The sequence below is a fragment of the Eretmochelys imbricata genome, chromosome 12 (assembly GCF_965152235.1).
Source record: "Eretmochelys imbricata isolate rEreImb1 chromosome 12, rEreImb1.hap1, whole genome shotgun sequence".
Classification (NCBI taxonomy): domain Eukaryota; kingdom Metazoa; phylum Chordata; order Testudines; family Cheloniidae; genus Eretmochelys; species Eretmochelys imbricata.
Window position 1 is genome coordinate 24284249 of NC_135583.1, and position 24760 is coordinate 24309008.

At 40.8% G+C, this 24760-nt stretch overlaps 1 protein-coding gene and 1 long non-coding RNA gene across 5 annotated transcripts in view; one reads left to right on the plus strand and one right to left on the minus strand.

Annotated features, from left to right (window-relative positions):
- LOC144272858 (uncharacterized) overlaps positions 1–7918 on the minus strand; it is a 46872-nt gene extending 38954 nt beyond the window's left edge. Inside the window, exons 1-3 of the long non-coding RNA XR_013347686.1 lie at positions 7618–7918; positions 4087–4186; positions 1439–1501 (exon numbers count right to left, since the gene is read on the minus strand). This is a non-coding gene — a long non-coding RNA (uncharacterized LOC144272858). The remainder of the gene's footprint in view (positions 1–1438; positions 1502–4086; positions 4187–7617) is intronic.
- On the plus strand, positions 7570–18216 carry CEBPG (CCAAT enhancer binding protein gamma). 4 transcript variants are annotated; one of them, XM_077831185.1, is made up of 3 exons: positions 7624–7692; positions 8623–8691; positions 15956–18216. In XM_077831185.1, the coding sequence occupies exon 3, from the start codon at positions 16073–16075 to the stop codon at positions 16523–16525; it is 453 nt and encodes a 150-aa protein (XP_077687311.1). In that variant the 5' UTR covers positions 7624–7692; positions 8623–8691; positions 15956–16072; the 3' UTR covers positions 16526–18216. The 4 variants fall into 4 exon arrangements, with proteins under 4 accessions (XP_077687310.1, XP_077687311.1, XP_077687312.1 ...); XM_077831184.1 differs by lacking the exon at positions 8623–8691 and having other exon boundaries at positions 7570–7692; XM_077831186.1 differs by lacking the exons at positions 7624–7692; positions 8623–8691 and adding an exon at positions 7727–7745.
- The last annotated feature ends 6544 nt before the right edge of the window (positions 18217–24760 follow it).

The window sequence follows — 24760 nt, forward strand, 5'->3', positions numbered from 1 at the left end:
CTGATGACTCTGATCAACTGTCCTTTAATATGATTAAGCAACATAAATCAAGACACACATGTGGATGGCAGCTTGGCCCAACCTGTAAGATAATCAAGCTTTCCCGCAAAGAGTTTGCCAATCATCTAAGGAAGACAGATGATCCTTGTTGGACAGTCAATACTCAGAAGAATCAAAAGAACATTCTTCAAGGGACAGGAGGACAATAGAAGGGTATGCTGTCTTCTGGAACCAAGACACAAGATGCCACTCTAAGATTGGATAGGCTTCTAAAGCTGATGCACAAGGACTTTGATAGTTGTTCATATTGTCACTAATGACACTACATCACAGATCTGAGATAACTTCAGGGAACTTGGAAGTGTGCTAAAGAAGAAGAATGTCCAATACTTCTCTGAGATCTTTCCTGTCCCACAAGTGAAGGAGGACAAAAAGCAGAAAATTCTAGAAAAGAACCCACTGGCTAGGTGAGTGGTCTAAAATTAAGGGATTTGGTTTAGTGAAACATTGGGCCACTTTCCATGGGGAGATGGAACTCCCCATGTATAGGTTGGATGGCCTCCGCCTCAGTAGAAGGGGTGGGACTGATCTCCTCAGGAACACTTTGGCTAGAGTAGTCAGTAGGGAGTTAAATTAATAGAAAATGGGGTAGAAAAAAGAGGGAAGATAGAAGCACTCAGCACAAAATTGAGATGCTGAGAACAAAATTAATCAAGGAACCAAAGGACATGAAGAGAAGAAATTCTTGAATTGCCTATACTCCAACACTAGGAGTCTGGATAACAAACAAGAGAAACTGAAATTGCTCATTTATGACCATAAATTCAATCTACTTGGTATTTTTGAAACTTGATGGGATGATGTGTATGATTAAAATGTTAAAATCAATGGTCATAACCTATTTACGAAGGACTGAGTAGGCAAAAGGGAAGGGGGAGTGGCACTACGTCAAAAATGGCATTACCTGTTTCTGAGTCACTGATAACTTGGAAGAAAATGATCTTGAATGCTTATGGATCAGCATCCTCCAGATAAAGCACAAGATGGGATATTAGTTGGTGTCTGTTACAGACCACAAAATCAGACTAGAGACCATCTGCCTCCTTATGCACCCATCTATAACGTGTAGGAAAAGCAGGTGAGTACTCATGGGAACACTTACTTGTGTGACAGAGACTTTCAAATGGCTGCATGTGCTAGTGAACTAGCCTCGTTTTACTGAGGAAAACCATGGCATGACAGAAAGCACACAAAATCAAAAGAGCCACACGTAGTTGCATTCTTCAATTATTTTAGAACTTGTTTCCATTTCAAAAAGCTCAAAAAGGGGGGCCTGGCTCCTAATTAAATCAATGAGTTTTGATATTTACTTCAGTTGGAACAGGACTGAACTCTTGTGCTCTCTCTAATTTTTACATAAAGATATGGAGTTACTTACATTTTCTTCGATGGAGAGGAAACGTACCATATGTGGTTAACAAAAGTCCTGATCTTGCTCCCACTGAAATCAAAAGCAAAATTCCGGTTGACATTAGCAGCAGCAGGACTGAAGCCGATCACAGATTTTCTGTTATTCACAATATGTTTTCTCAAATTTCCCTCCTGTATAATTTGTATCATTCAAGTATAAATCATTCAAGTATAAATAACTCAGTTTCTACTAATTTTCCTGTCCAGGGGGGCTAAACAATCGGGCAGGCTACACCTGGGAGTGACTAGATTGTGATTTCTTTTTCCCCTCTTTCAAGCAGCTGCATATTGGGTTTGTGTATTATTTTAAAGACCATTGCAGGGGTACAATAAAACCATTGATGCTATGGAGAATAGTAATCAAGAATTAAGGAGTATTTGCCCTCCTCCTTCCCACAGCAAGGGACTAAACGAGAATAAACAGATCTAGGCCTCTCATATTTCATTACTGTTTTTATAGCTACCTTGTTCAAGCTGTTGTTCTGATCCACCAAGAAGCTTTTCAACTGACTGAAGATTTATCCCTAAACCATTAACACTGTTTAATATCAGGTGTATATGAATCAGACAAAATTCTTCATTAAAATACTCCCCATGACAAATACTATGAATGTCCTAGTAATTATGGGTGGGGATTTTCGTGCAGTGGCTGATCAAGCCTTGGAAAAGAGCCATGGCCTTATGCATTCAAATACTAAGCTATCTTGATCCTTGCAGCCCTCATTTGTGCTTTTGGGAATATAGGACAGGTGTGGCAGTTACTAAGCCTGGGTACCTGAGAATTCACCTTTTATTACTTGGTGCATTATTCTCGTTCAGACTTGTTTTGGGTCTAATGAGTCCCATTTAAATCAAATGTACCTGTGATACATAGTATTTTTCTTTCAGGCCATGTACCTACTTCATTTTTTCCCCCTGTGTAGCTCTTCAGCCTCGCCTCTCCTGTCACATTGTAGGAATGGGAGCATAACAGGTGGCAGTGAGAAACCTATTATTTATCCCTGGCCACTTAAAAAAACACCCCTTTTCATTTGCCTTAGATAACTAAAAAACCTCATATTAAGCATAGTGCTATAAATACTGAGGTAAGATTAGCTAGGGCTTTGACCCCGGTCCTACTGAAGTCAACAGCAAAACTGCCAATGATTTTAATAGGAGCAGAATTGCGCCCCTAGTTATCTAAGGCAAAACTGGAAAGAGTTTAAAGGCAGCCACAGTTTGATATTCAATTTACTACCTTGCCAGAACATGGCAATCTTCTCCCCTTTAGATAAGGCAGTCTCAGAATGGCCTAAAAATTTAGGCACCTATGAGCAATGTGATGCACAAATATCTTTCTTCCAGATCAAGCTGTTCTCCTTAGAGAATATGGAAGAAGGGGATACAGAGGAACTTGATTAAAACTTTTCAAAGCTGAGTGCTCCAAATTAGACTCCGATATCAATATTCAGCTGTTTAAATATAAGTTCCCTGATATTCATAGGTGTTGAGCATCTATATCCTCTGTTGACATCAGTGGGATTTATGGTTGCTCCACACTCCTGAAAAATCAGGCCATATATTAGGTATCTAAGTTTAGGCACCCAGGTTTGAACATATTGACTCTTATATAATAAATGTCACAAGAATATGAAAATCACATGTGTCCTACCTGCATTCTTGTCTGATCTCAAGAAAGTGTGTGTGAGACTAGAGAAAAAAATACACATCTTGTGACCTGGCATTAGCATTCTATTAATGAAAAAGCCAGCATGAAAGTAAAATGTCAACAGAAATATGCAAGACTAAAGTCAAATTGCTAAATGTAGACTCATTAAATCTGAAAATGTAAGGGAAAATGAAGGCCCATACTGTTTTTCTTTATGAACAAAAACATTTGCAGAAGAAAGTACAAATAATGAGCATAAAACTGGGATCACACAGAAAACCTCAAAAATATTAAAACAAGGACAAATAGTTTTCTAGGTGATAGGTGGTGAACCTTCTTAAAAGTGTTCATAAGGCTTAAGGGAAAGTATGGTCTTTAGGTAATGGTACCTTCACTTTAATATAACTGTATATATTATTACAATATGCACAATATTAATACTGGAACATTGCTATGGGAGCCCACCTAGCATCAAACAAATCGGAAAGGATTCTATCCTAGCAGGGATTTGGTAGTTCTGGTGACACTTGAATTCAAGAACTATTGTACATGGGCCAGTTACCTGGCAATAATTTGTTAAGGTGTGTACATCAATGGCATATCTAGATAGCATTAATCAATTTTCTTTCTCTACTAGTTGGTAGGTTTCTTCAGTTTTCTCTCTTTCCTGAAGGCCCAGTCTGGTTCTCACTGAAATGAGGAGTTTATCTTGCATGTAACTTTATTCATGAGTAGTTCCACTGAGTTTTTAGCATTGTACACTATTCGTATGAATAAGGTTATGTATGTGGTTAAATATTTGCAGGATCAGGTCCTAAAATGATGAGTTTAGTTTAAATTTTTCCTTACATCAGATTTCCCTTATGAGGATTAATGAATGTAAGGCACAATTTGAGGTCCCAGGAAGGCATATTAGAAGTACACATTATTCAAGTATTATTAAGGCCTGGCTAATGTTTCATATTTACCTCAAATTTTTGTTTATACGGTTGGTGTAATATGAATTAAATCACTAGTGAAAAGCTGCTGGCTGCAGATACCATCAGAGAAAACATCAAAGAGTTTCAACTGGAAAAAGAACAAAATTAAAGTTGAAGATGTTAAAACAAATGTTTGGCGATTGGTGAGGAAATAGTCCCAGGTAGCAATGAATTGAGTAATTTGTCCAGACTAATCTTCAGAATTCTTCCTCAAGATATGTTTTATTTCTACAAGGCTTAAAAAAACACACATAAGACCAGAGGCCCAAAATCTTTTATGTATCTGGCAAAACCATATTATTATATTTGTGCCAATGAATATTGCAATTGTGCATACAAATGCTATTACTAGCATGTTTCCTTTGTGTACACCAAAACACTGTGTGGGCAGGTATAGGGTCAATAAATTGTATTACAGTCTTGGCTTACACATGAACTTGAACACCTAAATTTGGTCAAAAATCAATGTTTCACACATGCAAGCAACATAAAAAATTTATCATATAGCCCTAAGTTTTCAGAACTGCTGCATGCATTTCCTACGACTGCTGATACAAATAGCCAGCATGACAATAATGCATATGCAAATTAGGTATGCAAATAAGCACATATTTTTACATGTGTATCTGTGCGTGCAGAATTCAGGATATCTGGGCTGTATCTTGTGGGTATAAAAGCTGTTACTCCTATAGCCCCCCCACACACTTCCTGAGGCTTTGGAGGTATGTGTGAGCAAATCTGTTAATCCAATAGCCCTGTGCACTCAGTCTGGCACTGAGTGTGTGTGTGTGTGTGTGTGTGTGCGTGTGCATGGGCGGGGCTAAAAGCTATTACGCCAATAGTCTCCTTCCATCCACCCACACTGCTTGGAATTGGGGGAGAGGGTAAAAGTGTTTACCCTGATAGATCCCCTGCCTCTGAGATTGGGGTTGTGGTTAAACAGAAATCTTACAGTTTGGTCATGGGGTTTTGACAGGAACATACCTAACGTGAGTAAGAACTCCTTCTTTCTTTGACACAAGAGGCTGTGTTAGCGGGAAGGACATTTCCAGAGAGGCGCTGGGTGACCTTTTTCCACTTTCAGCCCAAGAAGTTGAATCTACATTTGAGAAGTAACTAAAGTTCCTCTTATACAATGCTAAAAGGGAGCTCACCTGTTGCCTAGTTCAGAAGAACAATAATGTTAGCTTGGTTTCCTCTCATTGTTGTCACTAAAATTTCTTCTGACTGAGGCCAGGCTAGTTTGCTTTCAGGAAAGCAGTGTGCCAGACATGAATAACTCCTGGGGGAAATCTGCGCTACTGCGCAATGCAGAATTTTGCAGAAATTAGTGTGCATTCAGAATTTCCTTCCTCCACAGAAATGGGCTGCAGTGCTGCTAGCAGCCACTAGGGGCCATTGGATTCTGCAGAGCCCAGCTTGCCCATGGAAGACACTGCTGGGGGAAGGGGAAGAGAGCTAGAGCAGGGGTTCTCAAACTGGGGGTCGGGACCCCTCAGGGGGTCACGAGGTCATTACATGGGGGGTCGCGAGCTGTCAACCTCCACCTCCCCAAATCCCCCCAAATCCCGCTTGCCTCCAGCATTTATAATGGTGTTAAATATATTAAAAAGTGTGTTTAATTTATTAGGTGGATCTCACTCAGAGGCTTCCTATGTGAAAGGGGTCACCAGTAAAAAAGTTTGAGACCCACTGAGCTAGAGGGTTCCTGGCAGCCGCAGTTCCCATTACACCCTGGGGGAAGGAGAGGGTGGTGCGCAGGAAACTGACTCCGTGCAAGCCTGTGACAGAGCATCAAGCTGTTTCTCCCTCTGATCCCTGGGTTCTAGGAGGGATGGGTGTTTCGCAATGGGGGGACCCTGCGGTTGGGCTCTGAGGAGGAGGGGATGCGGATGTATTGGCTGGGGGGGGGGGCGCAGGTGGGCTCTGGGGGGAGGGGTTTTGGGTGTCTCCCTTCCTTCCCTGCCCCCAGCTGGGCTTAAGGCGGTGGGGGGAGCGGGGGGGGGGGGGGGAGGAGGCAGAGAAACAGGAACTGGGTTGTCATAGTGGTTTCTCTAATCCTGGAGAAATTTTTGTGTCTGTATTGTTACAGACATACTTGCTGACACATATTTTGAAATAAATTACCAAAATAATTGAAACTGGCATGCTTATGTAGTGTTATTTTGATAAATAAAATTTGCAGAATTTTAAAATACTGTGAGCAGAATTTTTAATTTTTTTGGCACAGAATGCCCCCAGGAGTAAGGAATGTAGGCAGACATGGCATGTACACCAAAACATACAATTCATTTCCTTTGTGTGTGGGGAGGTAATGGTTTTTGTTTTATGTTGATTCGAATGTTCTCCAGGCCTTTAATTAACATCTTACAAGGCATCTATCTGACTGCAGCTGCTGAGTGGGAAATGACATGTAGCCCTGAGAGATCATGAAGATACTGCAGGGAGGATGCAACAAAGAAACTGGGATTTAATATCCAATAGATTGTCCAATATCTACTTATACTGTTGGTTGATAAAAATTACTACAAATTCCTGGATTTCGAAGATTACTAATAAGAGTTCTCGGTCATAGATTTCACCAGAATAGAAAGATACAGAAAGACAAAGGTGAATTAGAACAGAACCTACAAACAGCCATAGAAGGATCTTCAAGAAATGGGGGGTGTTGGCTTCCTCATTTTCCCTGGTCCATGGCTTCTTTAGGCCAGTTTATTATACAAACATAGCTCATGAAAGATAGACTTTTCTGCTTGGAGCACCTTCTAGAAACCCCTTCCTTCCCGGTCTAATCAGTGTGTGTGTGTGTGGGGGGGGGGGGAGTGTTATTGCAGTAGCAAGTTCTCCCCTCAAGCAGTGCGGGGGACTATTGGGGTAACAGGTTTTACCTCCCACCCAATCTCAGGCAGTGGGGGGGTATTGAGGTAACAGGTTCCCCCCCCCCCTCCGCCCCCGTGTCAGGCAGTGTGTAGGTGAGGGGCTATTGGGATAACAGGTTTTACTCCCCACCCAGTCTCAGGCGGGGCGGGGGGGGGGGGTGTACAAGGGTAAAAGGTTCCCTCCCAGTCTCAAGCAGTGTGTGGGTGAGGGGCTATTGGGATAACAGGTTCCCCCCAATCTCAGGCAGTGGGGGGGTATTGGGGTAACAGGTTTTAACCCCCGCCCTCGTGTCAGGCAGGGTGTGGGTGAGGGGCTCCTGGGATAACAGGTTTTACCCCCCCGGTGTCGGGGGGGGCTATTGGGGTAACAGCTCTCCCCCACCCGAGGGAAAAGCGCTCCCTGGGATATGGGTGGGATGGGAGCGTGGAGGGAGAGGGCAGTGCCCAGCCCCAGGGGGATTTACCAACCCCACAAAAACAGCACCTCTCTCTTTAAGAGAGAAGTGGGGTGTCTGATTGGCTCTGGGGACTGCCAATCGGGGCCGCTATTGCATCATCCCTGCGGCAGGCCGGCCTCTGATTGGCTAGGACGCTGGGCCGAAGGAGAAGGGTTTCGCAATCGCCGCTCGCCTTCACTCACCAGTTTAAAGAAAGAGACTCGGGCCCAGCCCGCGCCCCCCTCCCTGATCGATACCGGTCTCGATCCCCGGGCCAGGTGAGGCGCGGGGCCGCTCCGCCGCGCGCAGCGAGACCCTCCTCCCGTCCCCGGTGAGGGGGAGCCGGCCAGGCCCGGTACCCCCGGGGTGGGTGGGGGAATGCCACCGGGCACAGGCCGAAGCGGGGCGGCGCGGGAGGAGGAAGCTGTGGGGCTGCTGAAGAGGAAGGATGAGGGGTGCAGCGGGGGGCCGATCGGGGAGTTGTGGGAGCTTACGGGGGTCTAGGGAGAGTTGTCGGGTGGGGGTGGGGTCTGTTGGAGATGTGGGGTGGGTAGGTGGGGGGTCTGGTCAATGGGGCGGGGTCTGAAGGGGTGGTCTGGGGTGGGCATGTGTGGGGGGCGGGGTCTGTGGGGGTGGTCTGGGGTGGGGCTGGGAGTTCTGGTCGGTGGAGGCGTCTGGGGGGGTGTCTCTCAATGGGGCGGGGTCAGTAGAGGTAGGGCGGGGTGGGGCTGGAAGTTCGGGTCTGTGCGGTCTAGGGGGTCGTGGAGAGGGCGAGTGAGGGGTTCGGGGGCCGGGACTTTCCTCACGGTTACGCGGTGGTGTTTCGCGTGGAGAGCGTATGATGCAATCTCCAGGCAACTCTCCTCCCCGCTGGGATGAAGTCATGCTTGGCACGGAGAGGGGAGCCCGTAGAGAGGGTAGGCAGGCCTCTGCTCCCCGAGTCCCCAACCACACCCTGCTTCCTGATGGGGGAGGGACGGACAGACACACACAGAGCGCCCCTCTCCCTCCCAACCCCCCGTGGGGCAGCCGTAAGAGAAGGGCCGCGGGGGGCGGGGGGCAAGAGCGAGGGAAAACCACAGACACACCCTCAAGCTAGGAGAAGTGCAAATACTGACATAGAGATCAACAGTAAGAGGATGATGGAGGCCTAGGGCACAAAGGTGAATAACCTCTCCAGAAAGCCTATTTGTTTGAAAAATGTGTAGTTGCTGTACACAAGCTTTTATTGCACCTTTTGGAAATGGAAGATCCAGTCACTCAAAGACATCAGCAAGGTGGGCTAGGAGCACAGCATGTTAATAAAAATATTTACTATTCATATTTATGCATAGCTGGATGTATTAGCTACAGTGTTAAGTGATTCCTTCAGCTTTCCTTTAATACTTTAGAGATCAAAATAGTTTGTGAATAAAAATATAATCCTCGGGGTTCAGAATGAAGCCCTCCTTTCCTGTTGGGTGCTGTACTAGTCTAACTTCCTGGTGGGAACCACTGTCGTAAACAGCACTATGTAGGTCTAAAGTGAAGTCAAACATAACCTTAAAAACAAAAAGGAATTTTTAAAAAAAGTATCTTTTATGTGTGGGGCAAAAAAAGGTACTTTTAAAATTCCTTTATGTTTTTAAGGTTTTCATAGTTTACAGGGGTAGTAGAGACTTGGGAATTAAAGGTGAAGAGCAATGGTTTTGTCAAAAGATTACAACTTTTTTGTAGGATTCCCAAAGGGGGAAACTGTATATGGCTGTCTGGAAATGTATGTACTACTGTATTCAGCAAAATTACCTCCTTAAGATCCTGACAATTCTGAGCTGCAGACTTCTGATTTTTCTTCATCGACATCACAAGTAATATGAATAAAAGGGATGAAACTATGGTGTTAGAAGAGTAGTTCTTTTGAGGGACACTTTTACAGGGGCATGATTCATGTAGTTAGAAATTTAGATCATCGGAAGCTTTTCAAATGTTTTTGTAAGTTGAAAAAAATTTCAAAGTGGAAACTAAAGAGTTAATTTTATAAAAAAGTCCCCTGTATTGGTTACAAGGGGCATGTTGGGAACTTGAAAATGAAACTGACTATAAATGAAAATGAAATTGACTAAGCCAGAGGGAAATATATAAATATTGAAAAGTAAACTGAATTTTAAAAGTTTATTTCAATAATCTTATGATGGTGTTGGTAAGTATGTACACACCTTCATTTGACATTGTCCTTTGTTTAAGGACTTGTGATGTCCTTCTCTTTGCCAACCCCCCCCAGGAAATCTGCAGTTCAGATTTTTTCAAGATTTCAGGGAGCTAATGATCTTGAATTAAACTGGGCATATACACTTTTTCTCTTTTGGACTCTTCAAGGGAGTTTTGAGTATTTTCATAAAACCTTTGTTTTCCCAGACAAATCTTCATATCCCTACATAAATATTTTAAAAAATAAATTATTTGCACTGAATATATCTGACTTTGCTTTAGGTATTCAGTTCTGAAAACTGTCAGGAAATGCCTTATCAAAGTTCCTTTAAAATTTTTAAATGCAAAATTATTCCATGTTGGTTGGAACAAATATTAGACACAATTTTTAAAAAACGGGTCAAAGATGAAGTAAAAGATTTGTTTTAAAAATTGGTTAACTATTAAAGTAATCAACATATTTTAAAACCAGAGTTGAAATTACTCTTCAAGTTTGAAATTCTGTGCCTTTTCCATGACATCTGAGAATCAGACTGATTCCTGTATCTTGTCCTACACCATGAAGCTGATGACAGCTCCTGCATGATTTTTATTTTATTATATTTAAGACATTTAAAGTACTTGGTACATTTCTTCATAATTAGAGGTTGTGATTATATTTTTGTTACACAGTTTTCCCATGACACGTAGAAAAACAGTTGAGATATCTAGGAAAGCATGGAAGAGGAATATTTTCTTTTGATCTTCTTTGTGACAGCAGTTAGTGGGTAGTGGATTTAGGGCCCTGTTCTGAGCAGTCTTGGTCCTGTGAGTTGAGAGTGCTCAGCACCTTGCAGGATTGAGCCTTTAACCGAGGTGTACAGCAAATGTAGGTTTGGAGCTTTTATTCTGTTGTCATTTATATACCATTATCTGGACTGAATACAGTCCTGCGGTTTTAGCTCAAGTGAACAGGCCCACTGAAGTCAGAAGGAAATTAGAAATTCTCAGCACCTTTCAGGTTCAGTTTCTATTTGGGTAGTATAAATAAGACAGTTGACTTAAAATTATACACTTAAGGCATTCTACCTAGATGATCATAGTCAACTCTATCTCACCTCTCAGAAAATAGGCAAGGAGCAAAATGAATGTCTGAAGTGCTGAAGAAGTGGTAAGAATTGTTACTCAAAAAATGAGCCAAATTAACATTTTGTTTATCATAAAATCTAAACAGCCCATAACAGAAGCTTCTAAACAGAATATTGACTTATAAAGAGACATTCTTAAGGACTTCAAAAGGGTTAATGTTTTACCCTCCACTATTTATAACAGTATCTTAGAAGCTTAGGCAAAAGGAGGAGTATTTGTTCTTCAGTGTGACAAATATAATTTACCCCTTTTCCTCTGCTTCTAAGGAAATTAATATGACTAGGATCATTGAAGTCAGATCTTTGTATTCTAGCTGAATGTTCATTGGGAGTTAGAAGAGCAAGCACTTATTTTATTATTATTTTTAAAGTCTCTATTCAAAATCTGGAAAACATTCTTTATCTGATTTCAGTAATTCATATTTAGAGCCTAAACTGTTTACAATCTGTACTTAATGTACTCCTTAGCATCACTGAGTGTAGATGCATCCTCACAAACACCAAACAATCTCTTACGCTTAAAGCAATATACACATTCACGTACCCTGCAGGTAGCTGGAAAAATGATTATATTTTGCTATGGGATTTGCTTAAACTGCAGGTATTTGCATTTTGGCCTCCACTGGATGATGTTCAGGGGTCTACTGAAATTGGGTGCTCACTAGCTGATGCCTGTGGGCCTACAACAATGCTCACTGAGCTATTACTACATATCTACTACGCAGTTGTTCAAATTGCTTATTAAAGTGTTATTTCCTGTGAAATTATTGCTTGTGGAAAATGGTAGACTGACAGCCTGGGAGATCAAAGTCCTCTGTTTCAGAACAGGTACAGCACAGGCAGCAGCAGTGCAGACTTCCCAGCACTGCCTGCCAACAGTCCTGCACTCTGACCTGGACAGATCTTTTGGGACAAAATAGTTGGTTTGATAGTCTTGACAGAGAAGTAAAGGGCTGAAGGGACCACCAACTAAGGTGGAGGTTTTTTGTGATGTGGACATCTCTCTAGCAAGAGTTGCACTTAACCCACTAAACAGCTATCAGATGGTGGTAACCTACGATTACGATCTGAAATTGGTGGTGGAAAGTGCCACACTCAGTGAACATTCCCTTGATCCTTCAGTTGTCACATTAAAGCTTTTAAAAAACCATTTGAATAGGGAGGAGAAATTGGTCTTTTCCTCCTTCCCCCAAGCTAATGCTAAAATCACATTAAATACTTACAGTAGGAAAACAAAAACATGACATTTGGCAACATGAAGAGACTTGTCAAGATCTGGGTGGGGTGCTTGTTGGGCATGGGCTATCCAGATCCAACCTCCTTTTCAGAATCCTGAAAAGTACAAAAAGCAATTGCATGTTACTGTTACTAACATGTTATCTAACTGGACTTGTCCAAACATAGTTAATGAGGGCCCTGGGAGTAATGGACTGGGGGGTAGGATAGCATATGTCCAAAACCAGCAACATGACAAAAGTTACATAAATTGAGTGTAATTAGAAGGTTCACATGGGGTCTGTTTGAGAGGTATACAATTTTGCGTGTGTTAGAGATTCAGAGTATTATTTGGGAGGGTAACAAGCACAAGTCAAAAATTAAGAAACAAGCAAATGCTAGGACCCTGACTTTAATAAACATCCATGTGCAGTTCGTGCAAATCTAGTACTTGCACATGGAGCTGGCTTGCTGAGAATCTGTCCATGTGCATTTGCAAATTAGCTGCATAGTTAGGGGAATCAGGACCTAAGAGCTCAGTGTAGCATGAATTACCAAAGGTTGCTTTAAGAGCTGCAGTCAAGAACTTATTAAAGACAAGGCCTAGACAGGCACATACAGCTGGATAGACATTATCTGGGCTACATGGGCTCCTTCTGCCCTGAAATACTATTTTCACTACGAAGATTTTTTTGGTAGCAGATAAATGTGCCACACTTCTCAGTGCACTTCTCAGTCATTTTAAGGAAATTGCTTTTTAGTGTGTAAGGGTTTTGACTGTGCAAGGGCACATTTATTGTGGAAGAAGTTTTGAGCAGAAACACTGAAATGATCAGGTAATGCTGATTTATTCAGCTTTTCTCCGAATTTTACTTGCGTGTAAATTGCAACCACAGTCTCTTTTATACACTCAAGTTGTGAAAGAAAATATAGCTGCTTGTCTAGAAAATGTTCCAAACTTAACAGTGTAAATAGAAATGTATATTAAAATGTTAGCTTTGTAGCTAATGGCTGAAATGCACTGAAATGGTTTGTATAGCCCTTAATGAGGGTATTTTTCATAATTAAAACAGTCCTTTAATGACACCCTGAAAAACTTGAAACTGAAATTGATTTTTTTTATTGACATTTCCCTGCTTCAGTCATGTGTATGCCTTGATTTATTATTATAGGGTTGCTGTGCTGGTAGCATTTTATTTGAGCTTGTAACATTAAATAAATATTAAACATCTGCTAAACAAATACATAGAGTAGGCTAACATTTGGCCCTATCAACTTCTACAATATAATTGTACATTTAACATGGCCTAGTGAATAGAGCATTGGACTGGGTCTTAGGAGACCTGGGTTCTATTACTAGCTCTGTCACTGCGCTGCTGGGTGACCTTAGGCAAGTCACTTCCCTTTTCTGTGCCTCAGTTTCCCCACCTGTAAAATAGGGATAATACTACTGACATCCTTTTATAAAGTGCTTTGAGATCTATGGATGAAAAGTGCTGTACAAGAGCTAAATATTATAATTATCAGAGTCAGTAAAAGACAGGAATTCTCAAATGAATCCTTCCTTTATATTGGTGTGAAGTTGCACGTCACCTTCATTGCCCTATGTGAAAATTGACATATATGAATTGCTAGCGACTGAACGAAGCCAGCTAAGAAAAAACAGGGACCCCACAATAAGGGAATAGTCCTCTGTATAGACTGACGATAACCCTGAAGATACCCATTTGTCTTTGCTCTTACAGCAGACATTAATAAGCTCAGTGTCTCATTTACAACCATCTGTGTTGATCTGTTATCTGTGTGCAGGAGTCAGATAGTCCATCTATTGTGCTATGCCCTAAACAATCAGGTCTTGTTAGTGCAGGGTCATTTTATGCAAATAAGGTATTTTCTCTTAACCCAACATGAAGAGAAATCACTCCTCCTGTTTTTGACTTGTCAGTTAGTACTTGTGGGTCCCACCTGTTTTTTAAATACACAACTTGTGTTTGCACGCTCAGTTGCCTCAGCTTGTTTGTGGTTGAGGTGGTTCTCTTAATGTGACTGTCACAGCCTTCACGTGGAATGTGTGCGGCTTGTACATGCCTGGCACTTGGACACAATCTGGTTTGCCTGGATTTCTCACACTCTGGCTATACATTCCACCTCTTTGCTGGGCACAACCGAGTGTGACACTTATCTCTTACTTGCTTTCACTTTTCATTTCCTGGGTTGTTCTATGAAGGGTCTAGAGCATACAGGAGAGAAATTATGCAACTTTTTGTGAATACAGTTTTGATTAAATCATTTGGAAACAGAATTTATACAGAGCTGCTGAGTACATTTAAAAAAACAATGCTTGAAAATGTAGTGTAGTTGCAACCCTGTCCATCCCAGGATATTAGAGAGACAAGGTGAGTGAGATGTCTCTAATGTTGGTAAATGATGTGTGAGATTGTATATGCGGTGACTTACAGATTTTTCAGGCATCTGTGCTGTTGTTCTCTCTCTCTAAAGTGGAAGTCAGAGAACAGGAAGTAGGAGAGAATTTTCTTAATGAATCCATGTAATAAAAGAAGACAGTATCGATTAGGAAACCAGTACTTTAATACTGTCTAAGTTTCTGGTGACATCACAGTCCTCAAGCTCTGGCCTCACTGTACAGACTATTACCTTAATGCTACTTGCATTTATTTGAATGCATAACCATTCAACTAAATACAGCTGTGTATTTCAATGTGCGATGCTCCAATTACACACACACTGCGTTACTATAAAGTTGGATTTTCAAAAAGTGCTCTTTTAGCCTGACTTTGCTCCGATTGAAGTTAATGGTGTATACACTTAAGCACCTTGTTAACTATTTGCAGAATCAGGGCCTTAAGTTATTGACAAGCTTGAAAGTTTTTTCATCTTTATTTAGAGAGTCACTTGATTCATTGCTAAAAGACCATCTTACACACACACACGTATATATATATATAATCACTTTTGGTCTGAGGTCAAGTAGAGAAATTATAGCTCAAAGGGCAATTTGTTTGGAAAGTTATGAGTGTCTGGAAATAGGGACTCTGGACCTTCCCAGCCATTCCTAGTATAAATACGATATCCTTCATGATGACAGTTTCTGATCAAGTATATATTGTAAGTATTTCTTTGCAGGGCTACTTAGTCTCCTTAAAAAGAACAATTAGCATGTTAAGCTAACACTTTCTCATTAATCATTTTGGCTGCTACTTCATTTTGTCATAGTATTGTGAACTGAAATGGGAACACTTTACATTGGAAAGCATACATTCAGACAGAACGAACACGAATTAACTTTGTAGTTTAAACCCATAGAAAATATTTTTCATTTACCTTAAATGAAGTAGTTATTCCACTCTGGTTAGCATTGTTAGGCCTTAATTGGAGCACTGAGTTCAGTTTGGGGCATCATATCTTCAAAAAACAGACCCAAGTGAAACAAATTCAAAAGAGGGCAGATAAAAGGTTTGGAAAATACTGTAAGATTTATTCAGCCTAGAGAAAAGGAGATTAATTCGAAACTTGTCTACGTGTATGTACAGGGAGGGATAGTCTAAAGAGGTGAAGGATCAACGATTACTGTTGGGTCAAGAGTCAGACTATTAATAGGTTTAATCTGCAGCAGTGAAAATTCAGTCTGAAACTTAAGAGAAACTATATAATTGGAGGAAAAGTTAGACAGTAAAATGCGTTGCCAAGATTGGGGTTATGAAACTGGAGCTATTCAAGCGTGGCTAGACATCAGGGATAATTTTGGAATAACTGAATTAATCCAAGCATAATAATGGGAGGTTGACTAGATGACCCACTAACAATCCCTTCCAACCCAAATGATTCGATGAGACTTCTGAAATATCTCAGTAATGGCAGTTTCTCTGTTTCCAGCATAATAAACAGTTACTGCCAGATGTACCAGCAGTAGTGTATGCTAATGCTAGTGAGGTGTAAGATCATAGCTGAACATGGCATTTTAAATGTTTCATAGAATTTATTTTTCTGTTAGGTTCAACTTGCCCGTAATCCATGTGAAGATTTGCTGGCAACATATTATAGAAGTTATTAACAGTTTTTCACCATCTCTAACAAATCGTATTGTGGTGTTAAAGAAGAGTCTGTCCAAATGAGCAAAACATCACAGCAGAACACCACTACAGAAGCAAATGGTATAAGTGTGATTCATACACAAGCACACACAAGTGGTTTGCAACAGGTTCCTCAGCTGGTGCCAGTTAGTCCTGGTGGTGGAGGCAAAGCTGTGGCTCCAAGCAAACAGGGCAAAAAGAATTCCTCCGTGGATAGAAACAGTGATGAATATCGCCAACGCAGAGAGCGCAACAACATGGCAGTGAAAAAGAGCCGGTTAAAAAGCAAGCAGAAAGCACAAGATACGCTGCAGAGGGTCAACCAGCTTAAAGAAGAAAATGAACGTTTGGAGGCAAAAATTAAGCTTTTGACAAAGGAGCTTAGTGTACTTAAAGACTTGTTTCTTGAGCATGCACACAATCTTGCAGACAATGTGCAACCTATTGGCACTGAAAACACCACCACAAACCCAGATAACACCGGACAGTAGACACAATCTCCAAACTTCACAACCTCATGGACTAAACATCAGAGGTGCAGCCCTCTCTGCACTACTCATTCAGTACAGGGACGGAATGCTGTTCTACCTTTTTATAGATCATCTTGTGGGTATTTTTTCTCCTTTTAGGTTTAACACTGAAGATTTGATACAAATAAAATATAAACTGTTTTGAGTATGTTTTAAAGTGTTAAATATTTTCTGCTCTGAAAGGTTTGGTTAAACAAGTAAAAATGATCTAAATGGACAAAACCAGGAGCCTATTAGTGAAATTGAATTTCTACAGCAATGTACATTCACCATCTTATATTTTGCATATTTTAAGGAGTACAGCTGGGAAGTTTTACTGTAATACTGATTGATGATTAGATGAAATATCTGTTCAATACCCTTTAAAATGTATTTCTTAAGCAGTCTGTTTTCTACATTGTGTATTACAAAACTTCAAAGGCCAGGGCAGAAGTTTGTTTTCTAATTTGGTGGGCTACTTCAAATGTGCAGCACAAGCCCTATCCAAGATAATGTAGATCTCTCTTAGTCATAGTTAACAGGGAGTGCCTACTAACAGTGCCTAGTAATGGTGAGCCAGGGTGCTTACTAATGTTTTCTAAAGACTACTACATTCTTTGTGAGAAATTGTAATGTATTATGACTGACATACCCAGAATTTTGGCTCACAACCTGTAAATGGCTATCCAGAAGCATCATGTATAGGAGGTAAAGTAGAACAACATTTTATTTGTATAACCCCTTTAAGCCTGTGTTCAACATGCTAGCATTATTCATATGGTGACTTTGGGTCCTTAATAGCATCATGTTTTGGTCTCCTGAAAATGTTTAAGTTCTGTAAAATAATTGCTTATTAGAATCACGCTGCTGCCAAGGTGCAGATATCAGGATGAGACTAACATACACACATTGACTAAAGCAATGAAAGGACTAATGCAGAACATCTGTTCAATCACAATGTAGACTACTTGATCCTTACTACCATACAAGGCCAGTTATATGGCTGTTTAATTTAGCAACTGATATCCTGCAGAAATCCGAAGTAATTTAAAAAAGAGATGCCCCTAGTTTGAATAACTGATACAGCAGACTTCCTATAGACACCATTGCCATGTGAAGGAGTATCTCAAATATTGATTTATTCTGATGAAACAGTTTCTATCTAACAATGTTTTTTTTCTTAAATTTGATAAGTCCCTCACTGTGACCCATAACGCAGAAGTATGTATTATACTGAGGAGTTAAACTAGAAAAGTGAAGCAGGAACTTTGATGTAACCTTAATTTATTTTCATTTTTAAATGTTCCATTTATGGTATGTGTGTTACATATAACCTGTGTGTCTGGCTAGTGAACTATTACCTTATTTTTATTTCCCTCCTACACTACTTGTTTCCATACTTGACTTTGTAGTATGATTGTGTGTATTACGTATGTATTTTGGAGGAGAACTTGGGTAAGATCTTGGTTAGATGCTAAGTTAGAAGATAAAACTTTCAAAAAATCCATTTTGAGTTTAAACTTTTACTGCAAAGGTCATCAACCAAGGAAGACTTTTACAGCTTGTCCTAGTTCATGGAAGTCTTTTTACAGAGAGAAATGTTCTGGTTCTAGTCACAGCTTAAGTAGGTAGGGTTGAAATATCAAAAGCTAATAAAAATGTTTTGCCTCAGAGCCTAAATCGTGCTGCCTCTTCTTTGCCCTCATACTTAAAAGAAGCAACAGCATATTGGGGCCCAGGTGGAGCCTCTACCTTATACCCATGACTTCCTTGGGACCCTTTCCTGGCGTATTCTAATGAGGATCACTGCCTGCAGTGCCTGGCTAGGCCACAAATGGTATGAGTAGAATCCTTTTCAGCTAACCTTATTTGTACAGTAGTAGTTCATTATGGTGACGTTGGAACAGTTTAGCCACATTTTCAGCTTTTGTCTTTTCCTGAATATATTAAAGAAACTGGCCAACTTATTTTCATATCCTCTAAATGTAAAGACAACATCCATAGTTGGAAAGAGTCTGTAATAGAGCTTTTAAGGGAATTCAAAGCTTTTTACAAATGTGGATAGGTATCCCTTGGTTATAAATTAGGAAAGTGAGGGAGAGAGATTCAGGGCCTGGTTTTTTTGTAGATGTTGATCACCGCCATTCCTCTTGGCTTCCACCACAGGTACTTCATATGACCCACAGATGCTCAGTACTTCTGGAGAGAACACTAGGATTATTAGCCTGTTGTCCTGCAGCAAGTCAGTGTCAGAGCTAGGAATAGAATGGTAACGATTTGCATAAAATAGGGTTGTTCAATTCAAACTGCTACAACTTGGCAAGAAGGCCATTGGAGATCTCTGCTGTATTGGGGGCTGGACTTATTTCTGGTATATATTCAGATCAGCAGCTCTCCGCTGGTGATTAGCAGTAATTTTCTGAAGAGCCACAGGGAGCCTGTCCCCATTCCTCATCTATCTTCTATTAAAACCCTTTTATTCAGTCAGTAACAACATATCCAACAATAGTCCAAAAACCAGCTTGGTCTGAAGTCTCACTCAGAAAAGCTTCGAGAGCTTAAGATCAACATCCACGTTCCCTGAAACTGCACTGCAGCCAGCATATTAATGCTATTATGAAAACAAATCAGTGGGAAAAGGTGCCTTGGGCATATTTACTGGTTATTTGTGCAATGGAAAAGCCACAAATGCTGAAGTTATTCACTTTAGTGATATTTTCTGAGAAATGGTTCAGGCAGCAAAGCCTCCCTCCCCTCCGCCCACATTGATATGGCTGACCTGTGCAACATCCCATTAAACATCAGTGCAATAGTCCAAAACATTGGACTCGTTTAGGCTCTGTATTGGCCCAAATTTCCCTACAGGGAATTGGTGGCATTCTCTTGCCAGCTTCTAACTACCTGAGGCCTGATTCTCAATTACAGTAAGTCCACTTTATGTTGCTCTGGCAGTGTAAGGGGGTATTAAAGTGGGCTTACGTTACATTTACACTTTAAGACCCTTGGATATGCCCAGTACCACAAGAGTATAAGGAAAAGAAACCTAAGAGCCTGGTATATTTTCTTTGTAAAATGCATCCCCAGGGACCTTTGAGTACTACTCTGCTATAAATGATAATCTATAAAAACGTGTAAATTCTTGTATTCTTCTGAATGAAATCTAGCCTTTTATTTCAGAACTGAACATTCAATACTTTTGGACAACCCGGAATTCAGTCCAATTGCACACTAAGTTTAAGAAAGATATACAGTATGATTCTTTAAAGCTATATTTGCTATTTTTACTTCAGTGAATATGTAACTTATTTTCCATTTCTTTAGTATGGAATAACCAGGTTAAAAAAAAAGTTGAGTTTTGCCACGGCAAGTGTTAAGTAACCCACTGGGCATTACGTTTTTTGGGAGTGGAATGTCTTATATTTAAGTTAACTATTGTAGCAAGCACCAAAAACTTTTTAAAATTAAATTTGGTTCTGTTGCTATAGACATGCCTCCTCTTACTTTGTTAATCAAGGCAACCTTGCAATAATTACCCAAATGTCCATTGTATTGCATTGAATGAGCTGACATAAAATTTCTTTTTTACTACAGAATTTTTTAAAGGTCTCAAAGGTCCATGTGTTTTGAGGACTATTGTGTGGGTGTATGCCTTCAAAATTGCTGAGCCCGTAAATCAGAAAACAATCTTAAGTATGCCACTCTTCCTCTGCTTATACTAATGATGAAATTTCCATCATTTTTTAACATTAATGCTCATTACAGTAATGTTGACATAACTCTTCTCAAGATGTGGGTGGCATAGAATAACCATTGTACGATGTATCCTGTATAATTGCAGCAAACAGGTAAGACACAGAGCCAGGTATCTGAGGCAAGGATACTACAGCTCTTACTACACATTTTCATAGTTGTAGTTGGCCTCAGTAAGTTTTGGAAACCCGTTCCATATCACAAGTAAAGCTATAGCCAAATCATGAAAGGGAAGTTTCCCCTGCAGAATGCCATGATTTGTGCAAAGATTCCGGACTCTTCGCGTTTACTGGAAAATTGTGGAGTCTGTTTCCAAAAATTTCCTTTTAACGCTACACTCCCTGGGTCTGATTCTGAGCCAGTGTAAATCAGTACTAACACTATTGAAGTCAACTGAATTACACTGATGTAAAATGGGAAATAGGCCCTTTATAGTCATGTTGGTTGTGCCACGCACTACGAAACTCATTACTCTAATTCTGAAGACAATTGCAAGGCAAAGTTCCTTCCTCTTCCCACTGCCCACCTTGTCATTTAAAAAGCAGTATTATGATATTGTTAGGAGCTCCAGTCGTGGACCAGGAATGATCACGCATTTAATCTATGTAGAATCCTTGTTCGGTGATTCCCATCATTACTGAAGAGAAGAGTTGTCTCTGTGCGTTACATACAGAGACAAAGGAATACTCCATTCTTTTTGCCTGAGGTTCTTATATCATATTCCCATCCAAGCTGATGATCTAACGTGACTCAGAAAGGAATTAAGCACAAGACCCGGCAGTCTAGCTATAATTACTCCCCACACCCAAAAATCTTTATTTTTGTCCTTTTCCTTTTCTACCATCTGCCATTGTTCTCTGTATCACAAAAACTGGAGCCTAAGCATCTGAGTGGTCTCTTACCTGTGCATTACCTGCCAACTCTCCTCCAGTAAACAAGGCTGGACAGAGTTTCATTAATTCAGTGCGCTGTTCATCACAGGCATTGGTACTTCGAGATACTCACCCTCTTTCCTGGCAGCTGAAGATTCTGTCTCTAGGACACAGCACTTCAAGGTTACTGAGCTGGCCACTCATCTAGCTATTTAAATTACAGTGCAAAACAGTTAGTATTTCAGACTTAAACAACCCCAACCACACACTCCAGACTCAGGCAAGACAATATCATGAGATGTGCGCTCCGTGCGCTAACAGTGTGGACTCCAATTTCTTCTAGTTTAAAATTATTAAAACCACTACTAAAGGGTTGAAAAGTAATTTGTTTGCATAGTGACCTTTCTAACAGCAGTTTGTGCGCTTGCTTTACTTGACTAGAGAAGTGCCCAGACTGCAGCGTGTCCCTTTAAATACACAAACCCATTGATGCAAGAGACTATAAAGGCTCATTATTTTAAATTACATGTAATTGGGGGATCAGTTCCAAGAGAGATTGTGCTGAATCTATTGTTGGTTAAATAATACACAACTATTGTCAAAGGAATAGGAGCATTGACCTTAAATCCACCAAAGGATAGTCAGAGACAGGGGTTTACTTACCTTGCACCCAGCTGTTACAGCACAGACTGTCTATTTAACATAATACATCAATCTTACTTCTCTTCCTTGGATACCTGTAGTCCCATGGGGTAATGAAAGGGCACAGTGGATTGCTTCTATTGTTAACTGTACAACTCAGACACATACTGAGACTTATTTTCTCTTCTTCCTCAGTAATTGATGAGATAAATACGCTTCTAAACTGGAAACTTCAGTGTGTACCTATTTCAATGTAGTTTTTCAAGTTCATTTTGGATTTTATGCATTAGTTATTCATGTTGATTATACAGGACAAGCATCTCCCACCTGCATATATAGAGACCTCTAAGAAAGGTTCCATGTGCTCTGCAGCAAGCTTGACATACATTTTGTAGCAAACTCCTCTGTACAGCACCGAGCCCAGTGGGGCGTCATGGTAATACTGCAGTACAAGAGAGTTCAACATTTATGCCCCACTAATACAGTGTGGGAGGGGAGGAGGCAATGCACTCCTCCCTTTAGGTGCTTTTTTCAGCCTGGTTGCAGACTGAGGTTTGTTATCAAGTTAAGACCTGCTAATGTAAGGTCTGATCTGCACACAGCTTTTGTAGCAGTATAACTCTGTCCCGTGAGAGGTGAGATCTTTTACCATAATAGTTATACTGGCAACCCCTAATGTGGATGCAGTTACACCAGGATAAAGATGCCTTACACTGATGTATCTTATTCCCCTTCCTGCATGGGAATAGCTATACTGGCATAATTATGCACATTAGAAGGGCTTGTACCAATTTAACTATCCCAGGAAAGCTAGCTTGGTACAATCTGTATGTGTAGGTGAGGTGTAATGTCCACACAAGTGCATTGCACCAATTTAACTAAATCAGTTCAGGCCTTGGCTACACAAACTTGCACCAAAGTAACTAATTAATTCACTCCTTTAATTATTTCAGTCTAAGTCTGTGTGGACTTGTCCATCCTAGGTGGGAAAATGTGTTTGTAACACACTTGAAAACCCTAGAAGAAATGAGAAAGCTGTAGTTATAACCTATTCCCCTTGACCAGCTAACAAATTTAACACGTTAGCTCTCACATCCAACAAACCAAACAAACCTTTTATACCCCTAGTGTGAAGACTTTTTAGAAACAAATGTGCCCTAATTCCGTAGTTTTTAAGTGGAAAAAAATTACTTTAGGCTAAATCAAAATAGGAAACTTACTCCAACAGAAGTGTCTCCACACACTAACTAGCACCAAAATAACAAAAGGTGTGAGTTAGTGCAGGAGTGAGATCTTTTGGTGGCAGTTTGCGTGTATAGCCGCCCTTTGTGAAATCAGGACAGTGTGTGTAGACCAGGCCTCGGGCAGACATCTTTGCATGGGTTATATTTCAGTCATCCTTGGAAGGGCTTTTTCCCCACAATCACAAGGGGTTCAAACTTAGTTTTTTATAAACAAACGCTGAGATTCTAGAGCAGAGTTCTGCAGAAAGAGGCAGATTTTATGGGGCACTGACTACAAAGAAAAAAGTGAGAAAACAAAACTAGATTTAAAGAAACGTCTGGGACACGTTTAATGGAAGAGAGATGAATGTCAGTTGTGTGACATCTATTTTGTTCTTTCTCCTTTCAGAACATTTGTTCTTTGGTACATGTTGAAGCACAACCAGCTCTGCCTTCTACAGTACTATTTGCTCAACCAGTTCTACAGCAACAGGGAACAATGTCTGCCAAGATTAATCACGGAGGAAGGGGGAAGCCTATTAACTAGACAAAGGTTATATTCTAGTTGAAACAAATCCAAAACTGTATTTTCTAAAAACTGTAAAAAGTTACTTTCAAATAATCAAAGCTATCCAACCAAAACAAATGGAGGTTTCAAAGTGCCAAGAGCAGCAGATGAGTGAGCTAATGGGTGTGTTCAGAATATGATTACAGAAATGTACTCTGACTTATTCAGGAATACAGATCCTGACCAAGGCCAGGAAGTGGTGACGCGGGCACAGTCTTGCACTGGGTAAACCGGTAGGGTTTTTGGATGGAGGAGAGTCTAGAATGTTGTTAGACTCTCTCTCTCTCTCTCTGTTCTTGTAGCTGCAAAATTATTGCAGTAAAAACTGGAGTCCTTTTCATTAGTACGTTTCAATAGCCAGAAGCTTTTTAGGAGGCACAAAAAGTAGAAGGATTAATGCAGTTACAGACAAGCCTGCCAATTGTCACAAGAAGCCCCATCACCTCACCCCACTTCTCAGTGACGATTGAAAAGAGCAGAGACCTCATTCTAGAGCTCATGAGACTTACCTTTTACAAGCCATATTACAGTGGAGTTACCACTACAAGATGAAACAGTCCCCACATTTGTAAAACAAATTTATATCAGACTAACTGAGCCAAGTATTCTAGACTAGACTATTTAAATGTGTGTGTTTGGTTAATCACTATTTAGCACAATTTTGTATTTGTCAATGGGTCAACCATTGACTAACCACAATGAGTGTGTTCGTGGTGCATAGAGGAACCCAATTAACATTTTCAGAAGACATTATTCCAGCCAAGACCCAGTTCCAGCTGCTGATGAGAGCAAAATGCAACCCAGTTGGCAGGGGATCAAAAATGGTTTGAAGTTGTATTCTGTGATCCTGCAGATTGCTGCGCTGCACAAAGGGCTCCCTGTCCCCTACGCCAGTCACAGGGAGTTTGGCAACGATGACAAGAGCTGTCATTCTGGCTCCACGCCACCTGTTGATCTGTCCACTTTGGGATCACCCTCTTGTGACAATAGTCTGGCGCACAGTGGCTGTAACACAGGGGTGGGCAAACTATGGGCTGTGGGCCCATCAGGGCTTTGGATCTAGCCCATAGGATTGCCAGACCCATGGCGCAGCGGGGCTAAGGCAGGCTCCCTGCCTGCCTTGGCCCCATGCCGCTGCTGGAAGCGGCTGGCACCATGTCCC

Coding starts and splice junctions, on each gene's coding strand:
- CEBPG (XM_077831184.1), top strand. CDS start 16,073: ATGAGCAAAACATCACAGCAGAACACCACTACAGAAGCAAATGGTATA.